Source organism: Heloderma suspectum, chromosome 1 (genome assembly GCF_057233095.1).
Source record: "Heloderma suspectum isolate Gila_16-S chromosome 1, 16-S_ref, whole genome shotgun sequence".
Classification (NCBI taxonomy): domain Eukaryota; kingdom Metazoa; phylum Chordata; class Lepidosauria; order Squamata; family Helodermatidae; genus Heloderma; species Heloderma suspectum.
This window is the reverse complement of record NC_139458.1, coordinates 151590599-151616130: the sequence shown is the minus strand read 5'-3', so window position 1 is coordinate 151616130 and position 25532 is coordinate 151590599. Positions and strand designations below refer to the sequence as shown.

General features: G+C 43.1%; 1 protein-coding gene across 2 annotated transcripts in view; it reads right to left on the bottom strand.

Annotated features, from left to right (window-relative positions):
- The window catches only part of GLI2 (GLI family zinc finger 2), a 251506-nt gene extending 228650 nt beyond the window's left edge, over positions 1–22856 (bottom strand). The window contains exon 1 of one of the 2 annotated variants that reach the window (XM_084829566.1): positions 22712–22856. In XM_084829566.1, the coding sequence (XP_084685692.1) occupies positions 22712–22853 (142 nt within the window). In that variant the 5' untranslated portion in view covers positions 22854–22856. The remainder of the gene's footprint in view (positions 1–22711) is intronic. The other variant, XM_084829556.1, reaches the window with a different exon arrangement.
- Between the last annotated feature and the right edge of the window lie 2676 nt (positions 22857–25532).

The following is a 25532-nucleotide window of genomic DNA, read 5'->3' as shown; positions in this document are numbered from 1 at the left end:
GTTGGCTGTAGAATCCCTGTCCAAATGTCTGGAGACGGTGAGTGGCTGGATGGAGAGGAACAAGCTGAAGCTGAACCCTGACAAGACCGAGGTACTTTTGGTGGGAGACAAGAGGAGGTTGGGAGATGTTGACCTGGTGTTGAATGGGGTATGGCTACCCTTGAAAGACCAGGTCCACAGCCTGGGGGTCATTTTAGACTCCCAGCTGTCCATGGAGGCTCAGGTGTCAGCTGTGAGCCAGACAGCGCTGTACCAACTCCATCTGATATGGCGGCTGCGCCCCTACCTTCCCGACCATCTGCTCCCATCGGTAGTACATGCCCTGGTCTCCTCTCATTTAGAGTACTGTAATGCACTCTATGTTGGGTTACCCTTGAAGATGGTTCAGAAGCTGCAGCTGGTGCAGAACGTAGTTGCTCGCCTGATTAAATGCAGCCGCTGGTGAGATCACATCACTCCAGTGCTGAAGGAGTTGCACTGGCTACCAGTTGTTTTCCAGGCCAAATTCAAGGTGTTGCTTTTGACCTTTAAAACCCTATATGGTTCTGGCCCAGCCTATCTCAAGGAGCGCCTCCAGCAATACCAGACAGGCTGTTCAACAAGATCAGCCTCGGATGGCCTTCTCTCTGTCCCATCAGCCAGGACAGCTAGGCTGGTGAGGATGAGGGAGAGGGCCTTTTCTGTGGTGGCCCCCACTCTGTGGAACTCCCTCCCTAGGGAACTTCACCATGCCCCCTCTTTAATGAGCTTCTGCCACGCATTAAAAACATGGTTGTTCAGTCAGGCATTTGGGGTGGGTTAGGGTATTTTTAGAAATATGATGTTGTTAATGTAGAATTTTATTGTTTTAAACTGTTCTATTGTTGTACATTGCCCAGAGTGGCTGGGTGACCAGCCAGATGGGCGATTAATAAATTTAATAAATAAAAAAATAAATACATCCTCTCAAGTACCCCAGCCTTGAAGTGAGGCTCCCGGTCCTTGACTAAGGGTCCCCTATCAAGCTGCCGTGTATGTCTAAGGATAATTTTAAAAAATGATAGATCACATGAAACTGCACAAATAACAACACCAAATATAAAATCTATGCAAGCTATAATACATTGCTTAACACCCCCACACACATGCCCCACCGCCACTGAGTGAAAAAAAGAAACCAAATCCACCTCAGGCTTAGCTGTTAAGCGTAAGGGAAGCAACACAATCCTTCTCCTTTGCTCCTTAGGTGCTCCTCTGTCTTCTCAAGGTGTCACAACCATTCTTTAAGGAGGGTGGGGAATATGGGTCCCACTTTGAGGTGTCAGTAGTGGATGTGCAGCATTTTTAAGAGCATTTTTCTTTGCCACTTGCTTGACCTTGAGAGCAGTCCCACTGCTTTGCAAAGGCAGCTGCGGAATGCACTGCCAAACCCTATCAATTATTGAGTGTCAAAGGGAAAGACTTAATCTGTGTGATAAAAGAATGGATTTTATCTGGAGCTTGTTCTCTTTTAAACCAATCTCTCCAGGCCCTTTCTATAATGTAATTATTTATTTTGTGTTAGCAGTCTTCCTTCAACTTGGGTTATTTTTATCTTTTGTAGCATTTAAATAGGAGAGGGGAAACCCACTAAGTCCCCATTGGTGATTTTTCAAAACCTTGACTGTTTGAAAAATATAGGCCTTGGAGACCCCATTCAAACTTTGCTTTAGCTTGCTTATTTCATTCATAGGAATTATTCTCTCATAGGATGGATGATGCCAGGCTGCTTCACATGTACTGCATTCACTTGCTGTGTTCACAAGTAAGGGCAGACAAAACAGAGGTGTACAAAATTATGCATGGTATGGAGAATGTGGATAGGGAGACATTTTTCTCCCTCTCTCATAATACTAGAACCCAGAACATCCTATGAAGCTGATTGGTGGGAGATTCAGGACAGGTAAAAGGAAGTACATCTTCACACAGCACATAGTCAAACTATGGAATTTGCTATCACATGATGGAGTGATGGCCACCAATTTAGCTTTTAAAAGGGATTAGACAAATTCATGGAGGATAAGGCTATCAATGGCTACTAGTCCTCATGCTATCTCCAGTATCGAAGGCAGTATGTGTGTGAACACCAGTTGATGGGGAACATGGGCAGGAGGGTGCTGTTGCACTTGTGCTCTGCTTGTGGTTTCCTGGTCGAGAGCTGGTCAGCCACTGCGTGAACAGAATGCTGGATGAGATAGACCATGGTCTGATCCAGCATGGCCCTTCTTATGTTCACTGTAACGTCTGTGAGGCATGCTTGTCTTTGCATGAAAGTGGGACATCATACACATCACAAAAGCTGCAGTTGGTCCTGGGCTCTATGGCTCTCATGTGCTATAAAGAAACAGTATATGGACATGTACCCATAATTTCCATACCATGTAAAGCAGCCTTCCCCCAAACTGGCTGCCCTCCATAGGTTTTGGACTACAAGTCCCAGCATCCATGACCTTTTGGCTTTGCTAGCTGGGGCTGATGAGAGTTGTAGTCCAAAACATCTGGAGGGCACAGGGTTGGGAGAGACTGTTGAAAAGCGTTCCTGAGCGGCAGCAACCTCCTCAGTCTTCCTTTCCCCGCATTTCATCTCAAAGAGCCCCTAAGATGCCTAGCAGCACCACATCCATACTAGAGCTCTGGAGGCTGCCATGGATGCATTCAGAACATCTGGAGCAGACCTTAGTCACTGTACAGCTGGAGTAAATCCACAGGAGTAATCACTGACTACGCTATACTAGCAGAGCAAGAATGGAATTGTCCCTCCAACAGAGTAGCATACCAGATATCCTGTTCAATCCCAGCTGGAACTGTGGTTTCAGGGGCTTTATTTTACTTTACTTGCAAAGGAGATGTGGGGCTGATCTACACTTCCAGTTCTTTACACTTCTAGTGAGGTTTCATCCCCCGTCTTTCACATTACGAAAGTCCCTGCTTCGTATTGGAACCTCAATTTCCTGCTTCCCTGCTACCACTTTCAATACCCTGATATTCTGGTATTTCCCACCCATGTGCTCTGCTCTTCTGTGTTCGTCATCATATAAGGTTGTAGTCCCTTCCCACGCCTGCCCGTATACGGCGGTGTTTGTATTTCCCTCCTGTCCAGTCACAGCTCTCAACACCCCCTGTGTGGTCTTCCGGCTACCGATTGCATAGCTTCCTCAGCACTCAAAGTTTCATCATCAACAAGAAAAGGGCTGGATGTGTGCGCACTTGTCTGATCTCGGAAGCTAAGCGGGGTCGGTCCTGGTCAGTACTTGGATGGGAGACTGCCTGGGACTCAGTTTTCCTGCACTGAGCAGGGGGTTGTTCTATCCCTTCAAATGACACTAAGTTTTACCTCCTTCTATCCCCTGCTTTGGCTTAAAAAAAAAAATTAAGGCATTATCTTCAAATCTTCGAAGAATCGTAGCTTCTCGAGCCCGATTTCTCTGCACACTTGCCTGGGCAAGCCCAGGCAAGTGTAATTTTTTTCACAGTCCCCCTCCATGCTCGCACACACACATATCCAGGCAGTCAGTCATCACTATTCACAGACTAACATCAATAAAAATGTCCGTGGACAATTTTAATGTCATCTCATGAGCGGTGGACAAAAACAGGGCAGGCTTCGAAGATGCTAGCAGCCCCTCCCCAAACCCAAGCGCTGGGTGCCATTGCTGCTGCCCCTCTTCCTCGTGCTGGCTGTCAAGGGCTGGCGTGGGGAAAAGAGCAGTGGGAGACACCCCCCAGCCTCTCGCCCTAGCCTCCAGCAGGTGGGGAGGAGGATAGGTGCCTCCTTCTTCCCTCCACCCCCACCTTGCGGCAGTGGCGAGGGACAAGCTGGTCATTTTTCCTAAGGCCAGGAGAACTTACAGAAAATGACCAGCCTCTCCTGCGTCACTGCCGCTGTAGCAATGATGGGAGGACAACGAGAGGCGCTGCCTTCTTCCCCTGTTCTTGCTGAAGGAACTGGTGTCCGGGGGGGCAGAAATGGCAACTTCTCAGTGGGCTTCGAGCCCCAACAGGATGCTCACGCCATCCCTACACACACACAGGGATAGAGGAAGAGTGGGACAGTGGGCGGGGAATCAGCAGAAACAGGAAGAGTTTCTGCTTCTCCAATGAGAGCCACCTTCTTTAAGAGCAGGAAAACAGCACAGCACTCAAGTGTGAACCGTGCTTCCGCATTCGATGAAGTACTGGAACGAGGAAACAGGGTGAGTGTGAATAATCACGTTTTAACGCGATGGCATTTAACTCGCCCGTCTCCCGAATTCAATGCACTAGCAGACACAATGTAGATCCTCCCATGGTCTCATGAGTAGCTCGATTTCATCCAATAGCTCAGGTTTTGCAAGACTTATAGCTTGCAGAATAGCTATCTTGTGAAGAGCTTTGATGCATTAAGTCCAGCTCTTACAACGTTTATGTTATAGTGCAATCCTATGCATGTTTACTCAGAAAATAAGGCCCATTATGTTCAATGAGGTAAGTGTGTACAGGATTGCTGCCTTAGTTGCCTAAACATCATTTAGGAAAGCTCACTGAAGAATAAACTGACCAGAACAAAAACCATTAAAAAACATTCCAGGGCATGTCAAGTTGTAAATTTTACTGTGCAAATGTTTTCACAAGACCAACTTGCTATATGAGATTCTTCCACCTGAAACAAGGTTGCGTGAATCAGTGCTCAGCAAGATTAGCTCCAGTTCATAAATTCAGGCAGCAGTGGTGCTGAAATAGCATTGTTGAGAATAGGCAGGAATGGCTCCCATTTAGTTTGAACTTATGAATGTGAATGTGTAAGCTGCCCTATGCTAAGTCAGAACTAGAGCTCAAGCATGGACGGGGGGCGGGGGGACACCCCACCTTACCAGAAACGCAGTGCACAGGATGGGGGAGGCTTACACTTTCTCTCCTGGTATGATCAGAATGAAAATCCTGCCTCTCCCCTCTCCACAATGCTAAACTGCTTAGGAAAAAAGTGCCCACCGGTGCTAATAGGATCCCGCCCCACCCCCTAAAAAAAAGGTTTAGCTGCACCAAGGGTGGGTAGGTGGGATTGTTGGGATCACAATGGGGAGGTAATGTTCTCCTCCTTTCAAGTTCTGTGTCTAGTAAGGGTCATTCCCAGCGCCTGTAATTAAAGTAAAAATGGAGACATAGCTCAGTGAGTACATTGGTTGCATGCAGAAGGTCCCTGGGCTGGAAAAACTCCTGCCTCAGACCCTAGAGAGCCGCTGCCAGTCAGTATCGACAATACTGGGCTAGATGGACTAAGGGTCTGACTCAGTATATGGCAGCTTCCCATAGTCCTATGATTTGATTTGATTTGATTTGATTTAAATGCAAGTGTGGAGAATGTATGGCCCTCCAGACATTGTTGGACTCCAACTCCCATCAGCCCTAGCTAGCACAGCCAATGGGAGATGCAGTCCAACAACATCTGGAGGGCCACACATTCAGCATCCCTGGCAAATGTGTAGCTTAGCCTGGAGATCCCTTAACTGGGGATGCCAGGGACTGAATCTAGGGCCTTATCTATGCAAAGCATGTGCTTTATCGGAAAGCCATGGACCTTCCCTTTACAGTTTCCTAGAAAGAAATACTCTCAAGATCTAGGAACCATTAGGTTAACTGCACAGTCAAAGGGAAAGAAACCCCAAAGCTTATGGTTATTAGATGAGAGAGCCAAAGCAAAATTCACTGTCTGTTCATGCTTGTTACATTCTGCTGTCATGCCAATGTGAACAAGACAAAGCAAAATGGGTTTATAGCATAGGCTGGTAGGTTTGTTAAGTGAACGCTATGTGCACCAATTATAGAAGACAGTTGAAAGTCTTCCTGTCAGCAGAGAGGGGCACAAAAGCAAAATGCCCAGGAAAGTGAAAGAAAAGAAAAGAAAAGAAAAAGAGGCAAGACAAAACAAATTTTTTAAAAATGTTATTTTATGTCATTGATCATGTTGCATGTCAGTTTCAGCAAAAGAACTGAAAGAAACCCCTACCCAGCATGACTCTGTCTCTCTCTCTCTCTCTGTGTGTGTGTGTGTTTTAAAAAGGTCACAAACTTCTCTTAACTAAAAACTCCAATACTATAAGAAAACCACCAGGAAGTCATGGTAAACTGTGGAGAGATACCCTTGGATGAGCCCATATATATTTTACACTTACTGCTTATTATGTGCTATGCTCATCTACCCAAGTGTACCATCAATGAATTTCCCTATGAGAGATCCAGCCTTTTCTTTTTCCTTTTTTATTATTGAATTAACTGTTGATGAATGGTTATATTTTCAAAAATCAACAACATATCTGTTCTTTTAAAACAACTAAAACAGTACTTCATCTACAGTTAAAACAATTAAAACCTTTGTCCCCCAATTCATTTCAGTATTACTTTGAATCATGTGCCTACTGTTTACAGACAGCTATTAGCATGGCAACATCACAAATGGTATTTAAAGTGAGTAACGCCCTTCACAGGATCTGCCTGACCCAAAACAGCACAATTCCCTCTGGTTCTGTCCCTTGTTTTGCTCCATCAGGTCTATGACAATCCAACAGAAGTCAATGTATAGTGTAGCGTATAAATCCTTTGAGTAGAAATCAAATGTTTGAAACTCTCTAGGTCACTGAATAAGGTTACACGCCATTTTTAGCGGTGTCCATTCCTAAATTGCCAAGGGCATGCTTTGCAATGCGACAAGTGTTGGAAAATGCAGAATGCACTTAAGTTTAAAATGTCAGTGCTGCTGGACCTACTAAAAGCAACCAAGATGATGAATGGAAGAACCATTTAGTAAGGCTATGAAAATCCCTCTTTAGCATCCACAGCCATTCCATCAGAGATGTACCTTCTATGGGTATCAGTTAAACCACTTTACACCTGGACAGATAGCTTGAAAAAAATGACACTCTTTCCAGCTGTCTGCTTGCACATAATTCACAAAGTGCTTCTCCACATTCTGCAATTTCACTGGATTCTCTTTCCATGACTGCCACACCAGTGGAGTTGATCTAAATTGGTAGCCACCTCCTCTATTACACAGTATCCCATGAATGTTTGCAGCAGTTAAACTTATTGACCAGGAGAAGGTCATGTGCAAAAATTGGTGGGGTTCCATCAACCATGGTTTGGGAGCAAAGCAGAAGACAAAGCTCCTTCCTACCTTCATTGCAGTCAAGGAATCCACTTGCACAGACATTAAGGCTGCAGTCCTATACTCACTTATCTGAGAAAAGGCCTAATTGAACTCAGCGGGACTTACTTCTGAGTGGACACATATATGGTTGCATTGTAAGCTGGTTAAAACTAACTAGGTGCTTCACTTAAGCAACATTTGTAACCAGTTTCAAAGCTTGCTTAGCCTTAATCATGGTTAATATCTGTGCAGACATATCTGTTAAAGTAGGGGGAATAGTTCTGTACTGGACAGAGGAAGGACTGGGGTAAGAGAAGACATGATCCAATGGTTTGCCCCAGTCCCTGGTTCTCTGGGCTGCCTCATCATCACCTCTGTACCAAGCCTAGGGGGATAAAGCAACAGATCTTGAAACACCTGAAACAAACATGAACATAGGGATAAAGGAAGGCTATTTGGCCTACCATGAAAGTGTACCCATATGTCCCAACTTCCCTCTGTTTACTAGCCATCCTTGCAGGTTTCCTCCGCTTGTGAGAACAAGAAGTGAAGAGTGACTTTCAACAGCATGTAGTGTGTATAAGAGATTTCAGAAGCCAAAATGTAGTGGAAAGCAAGGTCAAGGGGAGACTTGAAAGTTGGAACAAAACGTATGCAGTGAATATAAAATGGGAAAGGACCCAGTGGAGAGGTCTGAACGCAGGTCAATGCGATGAGATCGCTATTTCCTTTACACAACTTTATCTGGCTAAAACATTCTCACCTACTCCAGCAGAAAAGAACTTAAAAGACTTACTACAGAGTACATAACTATCTCTTATGTTTCCCTTTGCTGGCAAAACAAGGCAAACACAATTCTCTGGAGGAGTCATTGGCCTGCCAAGAAGGGTAGGTTAGATGCTTAAGTGGCAGTTTCTATTTTCTTATTCCTTTAATTCTAAGGAATACACACAGTTGATATTTTTATTGGTTTGTTTATGTGAGGCCTACTGGTATTCTCCTTTCCTTCCACCTTTGCTTTCCCAAGCACACAGCTGACCCTTCTATCTATCCTCATTACTTTCTTGGATGATCCAATCTGTTCTGCTTACAGACTGCCTGCAGAGTAGGAGGAGGAGCTTCTTTTTAGTCCCTGATTGTTGAGGCTGAACAGACTATTTCTAAGGCTTTAGTTTAAGTGTCTCTCTTGGTCCATTAATCAATGGATGTAAGTTAACAGAGCTCTTTAGGACATCAGGATAATCAAATATAATATCACAGAATTGCAAGCAGGTCTGGCTCTATCATGAGCCAAGGTGAGACATTTGTCTCAGGCTGCAGATTTTGGATAGACGGCAGAGCAGGCACACACTTGCCTGCTGCAGTCACAACCTGCCAACCTTTCTCTGCTCTCTGTCACTAACCAAGACCGCCACTGCCATCATTTGCCATGACAGTTTCTTGCCATAGCAAAGCAGCAGTGGTGCTCCTACCTGGTGGCCCACACTTTCTCAGATCTCTAGTGCCCTTCCTCAGAGAGTGAGACATTGGGATGAGATCTAAGAAGGTACTAGCTGTAGGAATGCTGCTACCACTTTGCTAGGATGGGGAAAACTGCTTTAAAAAACTGTTTGTTGCCACAGCAAAGCTATGGCAGCAGGCAGCACTCCTGCAGCTAAGTCTGGTGCCTTTTCAGATCTTGCCCCAAATGGGAGAAGAGGAGGAGGAGCAGCAGTGAGAGTGGCAGTCACTGAAGTGCTGCAGATGGGCATTGCCTTGGCCAGCAAAATGTCTTCAACCTGCTCTAATTGCAAGGCAGGAATCTTGGACTTAACAGGACAGTATCTAGTCCAGTCTCTCTCAAGTACTCCTAATTGTTCAGTCCAGTTGTTTTCAAACTGTGTTTCTGGGAAACCTGACTTTCCTTAGAAGCATGTCTGGCTTTCCTTAGGGAGAAGACTGGTACTGATAGACAAGGGTTTCTGAAAGCTTCTGTCCCATTACAAATCTTTCCCCTGAGATGTGCAGCCTCATGGGGATTAGTTATTCTTTGGTGACTCCTACAGTGTCCTCTCCATTTCTGTGGGCCGACCATTAAGCTGGGCGAGTTTCGCTGCTGCTCCACATTACCTTAGGATGTCCCCAAGAGCACAGCCTAGCCCAGACACCTTTGCAGCATACAGAGATTTCACAGGCCTACCAGCTCTGTAGATCTGCCTGAGGATGACACATCCAGGGTCCGTCTACACGTGTAATGTTAAACATGCGTTGTTGTTGTTTATTCATTCAGTCGCTTCTGACTCTTCGTGACTTCATGGACCAGCCCATGCCAGAGCTTCCTGTTGGCCGTCGCCACCCCCAGCTCCCCCAAGGTCGAGTCTGTCACCTCCAGAATATCATCCATCCATCTTGCCCTTGGTCGGCCCCTCTTCCTTTGGCCTTCCACTTTCCCTAGCATCAGCATCTTCTCCAGGCTATCCTGTCTTCTCATTATGTGGCCAAAGTACTTCAGTTTTGCCTTTAATATCCTTCCCTCAAGTGAGCAGTCTGGCTTGATTTCCTGGAGTATGGACTGGCTTGATCTTCTTGCAGTCCAAGGCACTCTCAGAATTTTCCTCCAGCACCACAGTTCAAAAGCATCCATCTTCCTTCGCTCAGCCTTCCTTATGGTCCAGCTCTCACAGCCATAGGTTACTATGGGGAATACCATTGCTTTCACTATGTGGACCTTTGTTGTCAGTGTGATGTCTCTGCTCTTCACTATTTTATCAAGATTTGTCATTGCTGTCCTCCCAAGAAGTAAACGTCTTCTGATTTCCTGGCTGCAGTCAGCGTCTGCAGTAATCTTTGCGCCTAGAAAGACAAAGTCTGTCACTGCCTCCACGTTTTCTCCCTCCATTTGCCAGTTATCAATCAAGCTGGTTGCCATAATCTTGGTTTTTTTGAGGTTTAACTGCAACCCAGCTTTTGCACTTTCTTCTTTCACCTTTGTCATGAAGTTCCTCAGCTCCTCCTCGCTTTCAGCCATCAAAGTGGTATCATCTGCATATCAGAGACTGTTAATGTTTCTTCCAGTGATTTTAACTCCAGCCTTGGCTTCATCAAGCCCAGCACGTCGCATGATGTGTTCTGCGTACAGGTTGAATAGGTAGGGTGAGAGTATACAACCCTGCCGTACTCCTTTCCCAATCTTAAACCAGTCCGTTGTTCCATGGTCTGTTCTTACCGTTGCTACTTGGTCATTATACAGATTCCTCAGGAGGCAGACAAGATGATTTGGTATCCCCATACCACCAAGAACTTGCCACAATTTGTTATGATCCACACAGTCAAAGGCTTTAGAATAGTCAATCAAACAGAAATAGATGTTTTTCTGAAACTCCCTGGCTTTCTCCATTATCCAGCGGATATTGGCAATTTGGTCTCTAGTTCCTCTGCCTTTTCGAAACACAGCTTGTACATCTGGCAATTCTCGTTCCATGAATTGCTGGAGTCTACCTTGCAAGATCTGGAGCATTACCTTACTGGCATGTGAAATAAGTGCCACCGTTCGATAGTTTGAACATTCTTTGGTGCTTCCCTTTTTTGGTATGGGGATATAAGTTCATCTTTTCCAGTCTGTTGGCCATTCTTGTGTTTTCCAAATTTGCTGGCATATGGCATGCATCACCTTGACAGCATCATCTTGCAAGATTTTAAACTGTTCAGCTGGGATACCGTCATCTCCTGCTGCCTTGTTATTAGCAATGCTTCTGAAGGCCCATTCAACGTCACTCACTCTTCAGGATGTCTGGCTCTAGCTCACTGACCACACCATCAAATCTATCTCCAATATTATTATCCTTCCTATACAGATCTTCCATATATTCTTGCCACCTTTTCTTGATCTCTTCTGCTTCTGTTAGGTCCTTGCCATCTTTGTTTTTGATCATACACATTTTTGCCTGGAATTTATCTCCGATGTTTCTAATTTTCTGGAAGAGGTCCTTCCTATTCTATTAACTTCTTCCGCTTCCGCGCATTGCTTGTTTAAAAATAATTCCTTATCTCTTCTGGCTAACCTCTGGAATTTTGCATTTAATTGGGCATATCTCCCCCTATCACTGTTGCCTTTTGCTTTCCTTCTTTCTTGGGCTGCTTCCAGTGTCTCAGCAGACAGCCATCTTGCCTTCTTGGTTTTCTTTTTCTTTGGGACAGTTTTTGTTGCCACCTCCTGAACAATGTTGCGAACTTCTATCCATAGTTCTTCTGGGACCCTATCTACTAAATCTAGTCCCTTAAATCTATTCTTCACCTCCACTGCATATTCATGAGGAATATTTGTGAGCTCATATCTAACTGATCTGTGGGTCTTCCCTAGTCTCTTTAGTCTGATTCTAAATTGTGCATTAAGAAGTTCGTGATCTGAACTACAAACAGCTCCAGGTCTTGTTTTTACTGACTGCATAGATGTCCGCCACCTTTGGCTACAAAGGATGTAGTCAATCTGATTTCGGTGTCGACTGTCTGGTGAAGTCCATGTATAAAGTCATCTCTTAGGTTGTTGGAAGAGAGTGTTTGTTATGCACAGTGAGTTGTCTTGGCAAAATTCTATCAGCCTATGTCCTGCTTCATTTTGTTCTCCCAGACCATGCTTGCCTGTAATTCCAGGTGTCGTTTGACTACCCACCTTAGCATTCCAGTCTCCTATAATGAAAATAACATATTTTTTTGGCGTACTATCCAGTAGGTGCTGCAGATCCTCATAGAACTGATCTGCTTCTGCTTTTTCAACATCTGTGGTTGGGGCGTATATTTGGAACACTGTGATGTTAAATGGCTTACCCTGAATTCGAATTGAGATCATTCTGTCATTTTTTGGATTGTATCCAAGCACTGCTTTAGCCACTTTATTATTAATTATGAAGGCTACTCCATTTCTTCTGTGGTCCTCTTGTCCACAGTAGTAGATCTGGTGGTCATTTGATGTGAAATGGCCCATTCCAGTCCATTTCAGTTCACTGACACCCAAAATGTCTATATTTAATCTTGACATCTCCCCAATAACCACATCCAATTTGCCCTGGCTCATAGATCTTACATTTCAGGTTCCTATGGTGTGTTGATCTTTAGAACATCGGATTCGTTGTTCACCACCAGCACCATCGGCTGCTAGCCGTCCTTTCAGCTTTGAGCTAGCTGCGTCATCACATCTAGGGCTAGTTGAACTTATCCTCTGTTCCTCCCCAGTAGCATTTTGACCATCTTCCGACCTGGGAGTCCCATTTTCTGATGGTATACCGACATATCTCTGGTTGTACTGATCCATTTAGTTGACAACAATACTGGGGTGGGTTGCCGTTTCCTTCCGCAGGGATTGTATTTAGTCTGACCTCTCTGCCGTGACCTTCCCGTCTTGGGTGTCCCTTCACGGTTTAGCTCATGACGTCATTGAGGTGCTCAAGCTCCAGTACCACAACAAGGTAACAATCTCCTTTGCTGAAGAAACATGCGTAGACCGTAGTTACTCAGTTGACTTCCTAGATGTTTTCCAAAGAATCATCATTGCCATCATCTGTTTATTTATATCCTGCTTCTCCTTGGCAAACTATGTTCAGAGCGGCTCACAACATCAGAAAAAAAGTTTACATAATATTAGGGATGTCAGAGAATTCCGCCACAGACTGAAATGGGATTGAATTCCCTTCAGTCCATGCCACAGAATCCTCTGCGGAATGGCACCACGAGGTCCTGTGGAGCCAGCAGTCATGCGGCTTTTTTTTCGTCATCTGCAAAGGGTCGCAAAATTTTCGTAAATAAAAACGCAGTGTAGTATATTCCGATAATAAATACGTAAGGTTTTTTTAAAAAATGAATTGTGCTCACTGCCTTGTTTGTGGGTGTTCTTTTTAAATTGAAATCCTCTGTTTCTGTTTACTTTCAGCCAAAACACTTCCTCTTCCTAGGGGCTTCCCAAAAGAAGGCTGTCTTAGGTGTGCCTGAGCGATAAACTCTTTGTTTAAAGCAACGCTGTTTTAAAGAAAGAAAAAACCTTTTAAAATAACCATGCCGCTCCAGGACCAGCATGGTCATTTTAAAAGGTTTTTTCTTTCTTTAAAACAGCATTGCTTTAAACAAAGAGCTTATCACTCAGGCACACCTAAGACAGCCTTCTTTTGGGAAGCCCCTAGGAAGAGGAAGTGTTTTGGCTGAAAGTAAACGGAGACGGAGGATTTCAATTTAAAAAAAAGTAAATATTTACGAAAAATAGCAATTCTTATGGAAGTTATGCTGACTCATGGAGATGGCTGGGCACCAGAATTATGGTTTTCGGTATGGATTTATCTCTGTAATTTTTGGAGCGGAAAAAAAAGAGGAGAATTCTGGGGGCTTGTGAACGGCAGAATGGAGTACTGGCCGCAAACTGCGGAAGTCAAGCGGCACTGAAGGTACACAATTCGTACACCCCTACATAATATGGCAACAGTTCAAGAATGCTCACTAACCATTACAAAACATAACAAAATGTATGCAGCCATCAAAATAGGCTAAATCCAAAACCTCATATTAATATACGGCAAGATTAAACAAACCACCGGTTATTCATACTCCGAACGAACAACAGAAACACAAAGCCATACTCTAAATAGCAGCACAAATACAAAACTATCCCAAACTAAATGTTGCCCCCACCAACAGCCCCAAAACAAAACCCCACCCCTGATGGACTCCAGGTACCCTTGATCATCAGGAGCAGGCCTTTGTAGCTGGAGTCAATTAGGGGCCAGATCTACACCTTGAGTCATATCGATATGATCCCATCATGGTGACGCTACAGCCCTCTTGTGCATTTATACCTCATAGTTGTGGTATTTGGGATAATACAGAATAAGAAGCAGGAAATAATGCTTGAAAAGTGGTATATGGAATGCCTAATGTGCCCCAAGAGTTAGCACTTCAATACTGATAAAAAAACGCTAGTGTAGCACTTTTTTTTAGCCCAGGTGGATATGAGCCAGACAGAGAGCAGGTCTTGCAACTAAGACCCATCTGCATGAGAACATAGGCACATAAACTGACTTTGGATGTGCCATGCCCACATGGATAGCAGGAGCATGGGAGGGAAAAAATGTGCCCTCGCTCCAGTCCAAAGGATGGTCCAGATTGGTCCAAACCAGCTCCTTCAAGCATGGAAAGGGTTCTCAGAGTGTGGAAAGCTGATTTCATATGCAGAGTCCTCATCAACTATATTATACGGTAGAAAGGAAAAGTGACCAAGAGGCTGTCCAGATGACCAGACTACACTGGGGTAAGCCTCCTGTGGTAGCTTAGACATCTGCATCATTCAAGTGTTAGAGGACGTTCTCTCATTTCAGTTGCAGTTGTGTGGCAAAATGTGTGGTCAAATGGTGCAACTGCATGGCGAAATGTGTGGTAAAATGTTGAACTCTGACAGCAGACGACTATGTGGAGTAAGGAATAGACAGCATTGACAGCAAATTCAGAGGCTCAGATCAAAATGTCACATGCTGAAGGGAAAGGTTTAAAGCTCCATGGAATTTTACACCAGTCCAACAGGGGAGAAAATTATTTCTGGACCTATGACAACCTTTTAAAACAATCTGTTTGAGCCTCATGGGAAAAAAACACACCTTATCTCTGTAGCATAAATGCAACCTGTACAATTTTCCATTCCAGCCATTCTGTATTTAAAGCACATCTGGAAGGTGATGGGCTTTATTTAATCAACCAAGGCATTAATTTCTGAGAAATATTACTTAGTAGAAAGAGTACATCCTGGTTTTCCCTGGCTCCAAGCTTGGCTTTTCCATGTTTACACCAAATGACTTGTTGGACTTCATTATACACCAAGTATTTCCATAGATCAGAGGCAGCCAGACCTATGCAACTAACATAAAATAAATTACCACCCCATGATAAATGGTTCTATTAGCAATCCAGATTGTTAAACTTCGATAGAACAGAATGGAGGGAGCACCGGCCCATTCATTCTCCCTCCGGCAGATACCAAGTTGTAAATAGGTTATTTTGTGTGTAAATAACACATTAAAACTCAGCATTAGCTGTGTCTTTTGATAGAGAGGAAATTGTTCCAAATAAATAATCCTGGACAGGAATGTAAAATAAACCAGATTTAATAGTGCATGCCTCCCGTAGCCGTGTTAAACATGACTAAAATGATAAACCCCAGAATATACTAATAGTAAACCATGCTCTGACATCAAAGTAATGAGGCCATATTTTTACCCAGCTTTAGAAATGCTAAAATTAGTCTTGACAGAGCCAGACATCAGGAGAAAAAAAAAGTGCTGCCAACATAAACACCATCAATTCACCAAGTTGGTATTTGTGTCATGAGGGGTGTGCAGTATTATGGGGTACAAAATGATGTTCCCTGGGCTTTGCTAACAATAAGGCATGGCACTTTGAATTAGAACTGAATGTAGTCTTTTTCAATATCCAAAAATTCACTACATTTTCCAATTTCACTAGCCAGACGTTTTTTTAAAAAATATATTTCAAATTCAGATTCATATCTTGAACGTGAAATTTGGTTTAAATGTGTGAATATTTTAAATGTGGTGTCTCTGGTTTGTTTTGATCATGGCAGACTTCAAATATAAAATCTCAAAAGCTGTGAGCTGTTAGATACCGAAGTACCATGGCATAGGAGCTATCAAATGCTGTGAGATTAAGGGCGCAATCCTATGGCCGCTAATCAGTGGCTAGATGGCCATAGGATAGGTCGGTTCCCGGAGAACCGACCCCCACCCCTTCCCATGCCGCCTCGTAGGCAGTGCGGATTGGCCTCATGCTCTATGCTTGTAAGAGCATCACCAAGCAGCAAAAATGGGGCATTCCTGGGGGCGGGGCAGGTGGAAGTGCCTTTCCGATGCTTCTTATGCGTTGTCTGGCATCCGCCCCCTCCTGGTCCAACTTCCAACGGCTAGACAGCTGAAATTGGCCATGAATGCCAATTTCTAGCCATGAATGCTAGCCATGAATGCAGGGCAGCTGAAGCACGGAGGGGAAGATCCCCTCCGTGCTGCTCCTGCCTTGCATCGGATAAGTGGTCGCCTCCGAGTTCGGAGGTAGCCGCCTATCCCGATAGGATTGTGCCCTAAAAAAAAGAAAAGAAAAAAGGCTGCAATCCTATGCACATTTATACAGACCACCCTCTATTTGAAGGGCTGTCCTGTCCAATTCCAGTTTATAGATAATGAATTATAAGGACTGTTGCCCATCAACAGTTTGCTCCTGAACAGCAGACTGGACAGGCAGGCATACAAGTCACCTGGTCACTGTCTTCCACACTATGGTAAGATTTATGTATTTATTTAAAACATTTCTTGGCTGCCTTTCAGGGCAGAAGCCCTCCCAAGGTAGCTTACAGCAATAACATACATAAACACAGTTAAAATATTAAAAGTGATAAAAACATAAAAACAATAAAAACAACAACAACACTAGCAACAATGACAATGACAGTAACACCAACAATAACAGTCATATCAAGAGAACACGGTAAGTAATATGTTTTCAAGGCCTTCTTAAAAGCCTGCAATGACGGAGCACGGCGGACCTCTGATGGCAACTTGTTCCAAAGGTGTGGGGCCACTGCAGATAAGTCTCTCTCACCTGTGATCACCAGGCTGGATGTCACTAGTGCGTAGATAATTGAGACAACGTCCATCCTCTCCAGATAGGGCCGCAGCTGGCATACCAACCTAAGCTGATAAAATGCACTCCTGGAAATGGCAGCCACCTGGGCTTCCCCAGTTAGCTCAGAGTCCAGGAGGACTCCCAGACTGACCAGTTGGTCTTTTAGGGGGAGCGCAACCCCGTCTAAGAGCAGTTGTAAACCTCCATCCAAAGTAGTTGGTTTCCCAAACCACAGTACCTCTGTCTTGTCTGGATTAAGTTTCAGCTTGTTCACCCTCATCCATCCCAAAACAGCCTCCAGACACTGGTTCAAGAGTTCAACAGCCTCCCTGTGATATGCAGATGAAAACGAGAGGTAGAGCTGAGTTTCATCCTCATACTGATGACATTTCAGCCCAGACCTCCTGACGACTTCTCCCAGCATTTTCATGTAGATGGTAAAAGCATGGGGAACACGATAGAACCTTGTGGCACCCCACAGGCTAATGGCCATGGGGTGGAACAGAAACCCCCCAGCACCACCTTCTGAGACTGCTCCTCTAAAAAGGACTGGAAGCACTTTAAAACCATGCCTCCCGAACCCAATCCAGATAAACAATCCAGAAGGATACCATGGTCAATGGAATCAAAAGCCGCTGAGAGGTCCAGAAGAACCAACAGGGGTGCACTTCCCTCATCCATAGATTTACTCTATTTCTATTTAATAATTTTTCTAAATGTGTATATGCACATATAAATAAGCATATGCAAATGTTATGCAAATCACTGCCCACTTTTGTCATTCAGTGATACATACCCTCTCTTTTTTTGGCAATTCGTAAGTGGACACCCTACAATGATCCCTGGCAATGGCAGCTGAAAGAGTGCAACTGCCATTGCTTCAAGTCACTGCTGGCTGCATCCAGCCTGGTTCACACTAACATTTCTTCATGCAGTCATGAATACATACATCACATGTATGGCCAAGGAGTGGTCAAACTGCTCGGATATTGGGGAAATTGTCTACGTGGACTGGTCTAATCTCTAAGAATCATGAGCATTCAAAGGAACACTTGTTACAATTAAAATTAAACTGTATTATCTTGTTAGTGAAAATCGTTGATTAGAACCAAGCTTAGTGGCCATTTTGGGGAAGTTATCAACCCTTTTCTTCCTGGTGAGAGATAGAATGATTCCTTACATCTCATTACACAATGCTTTTATCACAACCCATCTGACATCTTTGAACAATTTTCTTCTCACTTTTAAACTTAAAGTGAAAGAGAGAGAGAGAGAGCAATATTGAGTTTGTAATTAAACCCTTCCAGAGTGGATAACCTGCAGCTAATGCTAGTCATGTAAAAAGAATAGCATCTCACTCTTGAAACTAATACAAGTTAGGAACAGAAAGACTTCTGGTTAGATCTGAACACTGCTGTCCAAATATTAGTATATTATCAGGTATTTGAGTATTGTTCTCCTTGTGCTTTGTGATGGGTAAAAATAATAAAGGAAAAATCGAATGATGACAGAATGCCTAACATAACCATCTATTCTCTATATGTATGGAGCAAATTTCCTAAATACTAATCGCAAACTCATTCTCCAAGTGCTGTTGCTTATGTACCCCAAATGACACCACACACACAACAGGGAGGTATCAGCAGCTTTGGGAGAATCCCAGAGTCATAGAAGTACCACTTTTTCTTTTTCAAAAACCTAAGAATGTGGGAGGGGGACACACCAAAATTGTTCAGTGAGGAATATGCAGGCTCAATGGGCACAGAAGACTAACTGTTGTGGGAGGAGGTGGAATGGAATGGAGTATCCTGGAAAAGCGCATGGCTGCTGGTTGGAATCCTGAACAGGAGCACTTTTGTTGTAGGTTCCACTTGTAACCATCTGTTCACCATCTTGCCCCTCTATTTACTGTTGTAACACATCATGGAATGAGTCCCAGGATGTGTCATGTTGGGCCTGGTTGCAAGGCTACTTCATAACTAGTGAAAGTCTTCAAGAGGCAATGGTAAAAACAGGTGGCCAGTTACCTTGGGAAATGACTCTTGCAGCCAAGTCCTAAGCATGTTTACTCAGGAGTAAGCTCCACTGGTTTTCTTATTCAGTCCCATGTAAGTGTTCAGATGATTGCAGTCTAAGCACATGAATGGCGAAGGATACACTTTGGGCACATCCATACAGCTCTTGTTTTGAGCAGACGTGGGCAGAAGGTAGATTTCCAGATATTTTGGACTTCAAGTCCCAGAAGCCCCTGCCAGCACAGCCAATGTTCTAGAACACTGGGAGTTGAGGACCAAAACAACTGGATATCTACTTTCTGCCCACCCCCGGTTTACAGTATCTGATGCTCTGTTTCTGTGCACCACGTCTCCATGAATATACATTTGTGTAAGATATTCTAGCACACAGCTCAGAACATCAAGTGTGAGACCAACTTGAGCTGTGCCATTTTCCCAGCTGGATTCCCCATATCAGTATGTTTTGTGAGGGGCGGGGGAGAGGTAACAACCTATTTCAAAGACACTTCTCATGTCCTATTTGAATACTGCAGCTGCCATCTCCGTGTGCACGCCGCTTCACCACTACCCAAAGCTCCTTTAGAAGCTTTAAAAGAAATGACATTAGGTTCACATTTTACATGCTTGTTGTGCCCCAAAGGACCTTCTGATATCCATGAAACCACCTGCTGAAACCCGGAGTGCAGGATGAGCTCTTGTAAGCATAGCGCTACCAGAACTAGTAGTAAAACGGAGCATCAAACATGGACAGGGGAGACTCAGGTTTGAATCCCTGCTCAGCTATAAATCTCACTGGCTGACTTTGGGCCTGTCATAATCTGTCTTAGCCTAAACTACAGGATGGTTGTGAGGATAAAATGCACCCTACCTGAAGGATATAATAAGAATAAGATGTTCCTCTATTGAATGCTGGCTGACGTGACTTCAGAAGACTGATCACTTGGGAGAATAGTGCAAATCCTGTTGTCATGTTAAACAAAGTGTCTCTCCCTAAGGCTGCCCATAGTCAATTTGCCTAGTTTCTAGACAACCCACATTGGAATATATGTTGAATTGCACATACCTGCCAGTGCTGGACATGAAACCAACTCAAAGCTGAATAGCTGATATTTGGATTTGAAGACACCATACCTATCTAGCACCAGATGATTACCCCACTAATGTCTGCTCAACCTGGAAATAGCATCCTTATGTACATTTATGTTGTATGGCATCTCTTTGTGAAAAACAACATCTGCTGTCCCCTATCTTCTTCTAAAAACTGATTGTGTGTAGACTCAACCTGGTGCCTCTTAGATGTGTTGGCCTATGTATCCCATCATTCCAGCCTGAACTTTCCACCACTGGAAGGAGGAAGCAAGGAATGTGAAATAATATGATGCTATTCTTTCAGCAGGAGCTTTTGCACACATGTGAAAGCATCATGAAATGGATTTTTTGTGTGTCATTTTTTCTCCCTCAATTCCTATGCTAACAAATAAATTATCTCCAAACTTTGAAAATGATTCTATTTGGACCTAGAATCTAGACTTCACAGTCCAGAGATGTATTTCAAGAAATATCTTTCCAGAACTCTCTAGGGCTTTTGAGTAAGTTTTGTTTTCTGCCAATGAAGTTTTATCTAAGAGATAAAATAACTCAGACCGGTAAGATTCCCATCTGTTCCTTCCCTGTCCACCCCACCACATCAGCAACACTTGTGTACATTTGAAGCTCCTACAACAAAAACTGGCAAGTTTCCTTTGAACAAATGAAGTAAAGATTTACACCTCTTGAAATGATAAGCAGCCATAAAGGAAAGAGAGTGAGGGAGCTTTCTTGCTTCCCAAAGTGAGGCCAAATAGTCTACCAAATGACAGAGAAAACAAAGATGCTGATAAGGGAAGGGGGGGAAAAAACCCTTTCCCTACATTTTTCTGCTCAGATCAGTGAGTACGCAGTACCAAAGAATGACAAAAAGACATATTCTGAAGCACAGTCTATCCAGCAATGAGAAATATTTTTGACAGACCAAAAAAACAGCTGAAAAAGTTTAGACAGCTGAAGATGCCACTTGTCACATTCCATTGGTCAAGTTCCAGCTAATTTGTTCCTTCATTTCCTGCTGTGAAAGGTCATTCTGTCCCATGGAAAAAAAACAAGGAGTGGGTTGGTGTCTAACCAAGACAAGCTCCAGTACTATGATTTTTTTGTCGTTGTTCCTGTCCTACAACAACAAATGTCAACAGTATCTCAGTTAGTTTTCTGTAGATGTGGGATTCAACGGGTCACATACAGCACATTTAAAAATGAATAGACAGAGGTGGGAGAACAATTCCACTGAAAGTTTAGACAGTCATCTTTGTGTTCTCATTAGATTTCAATCAAGGATGTAATTTTTTCTTCTTCAAATTTCTAGGTGGTATGTTCAAATTTTTTAGGCGCCTTACACCTTGGGCAGAGCCACCCAAACAAAAATAAGAATGCTAAGAGCCAACTTCAGACTTTTACAGAGCAATCCCACACATGTCTACTTAAAAGTAAGTCCCACTGAGCTTACCTTTCAAGAAAGTGTGTATTAGGATTGCAGCCTTACAGAATCCTCCGTCTATGGTGTTCTTTGATTCTGTAAACCCAATAGGAATTTTACCAGTCCTGATATCCAGTCTATAATTACAGAATTCTCCAAGTATTTCCAACTTTACATTTTGGAGTTTCCCCAGAAAAGAACCTACAGTCATACATATCATGAAGTTGATGTCAGAGACTTACTTAAGGCTCTAACTGACATATATATTTCCCAAAGAAAACCAACATTTCTTACACCCTTGAAGGCAGTTCTGGTTCATAAAGTCCCATTTTTACAGGAGTTTACTATTTCTCTGTTAAGGAGTATCATCAGTCCTTTCAAATTATCCACTTTTCTCCAGAGACTTTCTGATTCCAGCACTGGGTCTACCATTAGACTGAGTGAGGCAGCTGCCTCAGGCAGCTGGTTTTGGGTGTCATGAAAGGCAGAACATTGTTCAGGCAGCAAACTGTTCATTATTTAATGTGTTGCTGATGATGTTGTTGTATTTTTACTTCCAGGGAGATGGAGAGGTGCTTGAGAGTTTTTCTGTCTCAGGTGCCAAAATAACTTAACCAGTCTTGGGTACTATGTAGTATGTACCTTTATTTGGGGAGGGGGGATCATTTGCTGACCCACCTCAGGCACCAAACTGTCTTGGGCCAGCCCTACCTGGTTCAGACTACTCACCATGGGGCCATTATGATTTGAATTTATCCCATTTTTTCCAGTAACCATTAGAAAAAAGAAGAAACTATGATCGACAAATGATTTGGCTAAAGAACTCCAGACTTTTGTAATGGGGGCAGGGCTGTGGCACTCTGCAAGCCATAAGGATGGAGGAGAGACAACTTCTATCTTTACACAGTCATTGTCCCAGTGCTTCATGTTTCTCCTGTCTTCAGGGCCCCACGCCCTGAAAACCAAATTCAGCAGTCAAAATAAACCACATAACCTGTAAATTATGGTGTTTTGCTAGAATACAGAATGTTTGTTCCTTTTCCCCCCAAGATGAATTACAATCTTCCTTCAACCCTGGCATCCAGTAAACAGCAACAACTGACCATCAGACCTATCTCTGGAGTTTACGGGAATGCAGAAGTCACATTAGTACCAAGCAGGCAAGTTACCCCTTCACTTGAGGTCCAAGTTTTGACTCACAGTTTGCCTAGTTAAACATATCCGTTCTGTGATCGCCTGGGATCTGCAAACTGTCAGCTTCCACTTCCTGAAACTTTCTAAGACCGAGAGCCCCAATAAACTCCTCATATTCACACATGAGCATATGCCTCTGTTCATATTAAATTCTAACAGGCTAATGAAAGAGAGCCCCCGTTGCGTACAAAGTGTGAGATATGAAAAAGGTACCTCCTTGTGTCACCACTGCCGCCGCTGCTGCCGCTGCTGCTAAAGGGGTTGTTTTCTTCCCTGTTTCATTAAAGCCATTACCCTCCAGAAGGGCACTTTTCCCTTCTTTTTTCCCAGCAGCTGTCGAGGTGGATGTTTCCATCTTAGATATGCATATTGCAGCTTCCCGGTCCTTAAAAACAAAAACAAAAAGGCAGTTCAGTTGTTTCTTCTGTCAAAGATGCAAAAACTGGTTTCACAGAGAATCTTTGATCCTATTCCAAAAGACAATTAAAAACAATAACAATAAAGATCTGTTTAATTGCCCACCAAGTCTTTGTTAAGCTATTGGAATTATAACCAGAAAAGGGCCTGAATCTAGAAAAGAGCCGAGCTTTCAACTTTTGATAGTTTAGGGCTGATTTCATGCCAAAAATAAATTTATTTGTATGTTTGTGAAATCACCCTTCATGGCAACGGCCGAGGTAGGAAAAAATTTGGTCTGAGATGTTATTAAAACTGGATAGGTAACATCACTAGGAATCACAAAACATTTTGCATCTTTTAATGGGAATTCTTTGAAAATTGCTCATACACAAAGCTTTCTTCAATCATACCAATTGCATAAAAATGCAGGAATTAATGGCATTAGCAAACAAGCACACACACACACACACACACACAACCTCTCTGAGAAACTATGTCTATGCTTTTTGAGCTTAATCAAATTTACTCTGGGTTTTGTTTTGTTTTTTAGTTAAATGTTTTTGTATGAACGAACAATAGACATGATCCAGCCAAAATTAAGCATTTTAAATCCCATCAATTCAAGTAAGTCTGTACTTAACTTTCCCACTGAATGGATAGGACAAATTTGCTTTTCTGGCTGGATTGTCATCCCAGGACTTTTAAGCAAAAGAAACAGAGAGCAATGCTAAATTATTATACTGGGGGGGGGGCAGGCAGGAGTCTTTCACATCCAACCAAACAGAACTACAACCACACAACAAACAGATATGGAAAATTAACTACCTGACTATATGGGTCATCTTTAGCTGACATGGACTAAATGGCGAGTTGTACTATGGGAGTTAAAGTTACTCGCTACACTACGTTCATATGCCACTCCAAGTAACTCACTGTACTAAGCAAGGCACAGTTGTCCTGATTTACCTTATTTAATACAAAAGCTCATTATTAAAAAAAAGAACATTGAGGCAACCATGCGTCAATGTTCTTGACTGGAAAGGCTGCAGTTCTATGTACAATCTGAGCACCCCTGAACATAGTGGGTCTTAGGCCACGAAAACATTCCCAGGATTGAGGCATATGTCCAAAATAGGGATGGGGCAGAAATTCATCTGGGTCACATTTTAATGCAAACTTACCTAATTTCACACTTTCAAACTAATAGGTAAAACAAAACTCAGTTATCCTTCAAAACTCACACTTCTCTGCATTTTGCAATCGAGTTCGCCAATTAAAAAAAATGCGAACAACAATGTGTACGTGAAGGGAAAGTGCACACAAAAGTGGGCATAGTAGTGAAAATAACATTCAAAAATGCATTATATTAGGGAAATTGCTTGCAAAAATGTGGTTCTTAGGCAAAAATGCATCAAAAGATGAATACACACGTTCATGCCAACTTTTTCTGGAAAAAGATCTTGAAGTTCAGGAGGAACCAAACTTAAGACTGGAAAAACTAGAAACTGAAATTGATAGATTCATCCATTCCCAGTTAAAAAAAAGAGAGGAAGATCTAGGATATTGCCTTATATTGAGCCAGACCACTGGTTCACCTAGCTCAGTATTAGCTATACTAAATAGCAGCAGTTCTCCACAGTTCCAGGCAGTGGTCTATCCCAGAACTGAGACACTACAGGCAAAGCAAAGATAGCTCTCTGTCATTGAGCTATGGCCCCTTCCAGCTCCTATGCTGTCCTCTTCTGAATAAGGATATTGTATGGTACAGATGAAGAGAACAACCCTGGGGAAATAACTCTAATGGTTCCTGTTGTACTATCACTTGAGTTTGGGTCAGGTCAAGGAACAAGGAGATTAGTTGTCCCTCATTCTGGTCCTACATGCTTATATCTGATCCTATATGGTACTGACTCAGCTGAGAACCTTGTACGATTGGGCTCTTGAGGGTGAATTCATTCAGGTGATCTCTGCTGCAAGGGTTTTACCACCCGAATGCGTGATCATTCTTGCTGGTCATTCCAAAATGAATGGAATGTCGCCATGAACAACCTCAGCAGCAGGCCTTCTCTGTAGTGGCACCCACCCTCTGGAAAACCATCCCTCATGCAGTTCAGGAGGCAGAAAATGTGACATCTTTTAAATGCCTCCTGAAAACACACCTATTCACACAGGCTTCCCCGGGGCTGTAACCGCTACTGGGTTTTACTTTGATTTTACGTGGTATTGCTAAACTTTTGAAAGTTTTCTATTATGCCTTGTTAAGTTTTATTTTATGGTTTTAATTGTGAACTGGCCAGAGAGCCTCAGCTATTGGGCAATATAAAAATGTAATATATTAAATAAATAAGTAAGTAAGTAAATAAATAAATAAATAGTCCATCACCAATATCCTGTGGCAATTTGTCATCACTGCTTCTTTCCACACCAGACAATTACCCAACAATAAAAGCCAGGATGGGAATAGATCATACCGTCATCCCTTATTATACGATGAATGTTACAGAGAGCAAGCAGAATCTGTGAAGTTATTCCGTTCCTGACACAGTAGCTTTGAAGAGAACATAAAACAACCTGGAATACCACCACCACCACCACCCCCTTCAAAAAAGCATGACTTTCAAAAACAAACATGAAG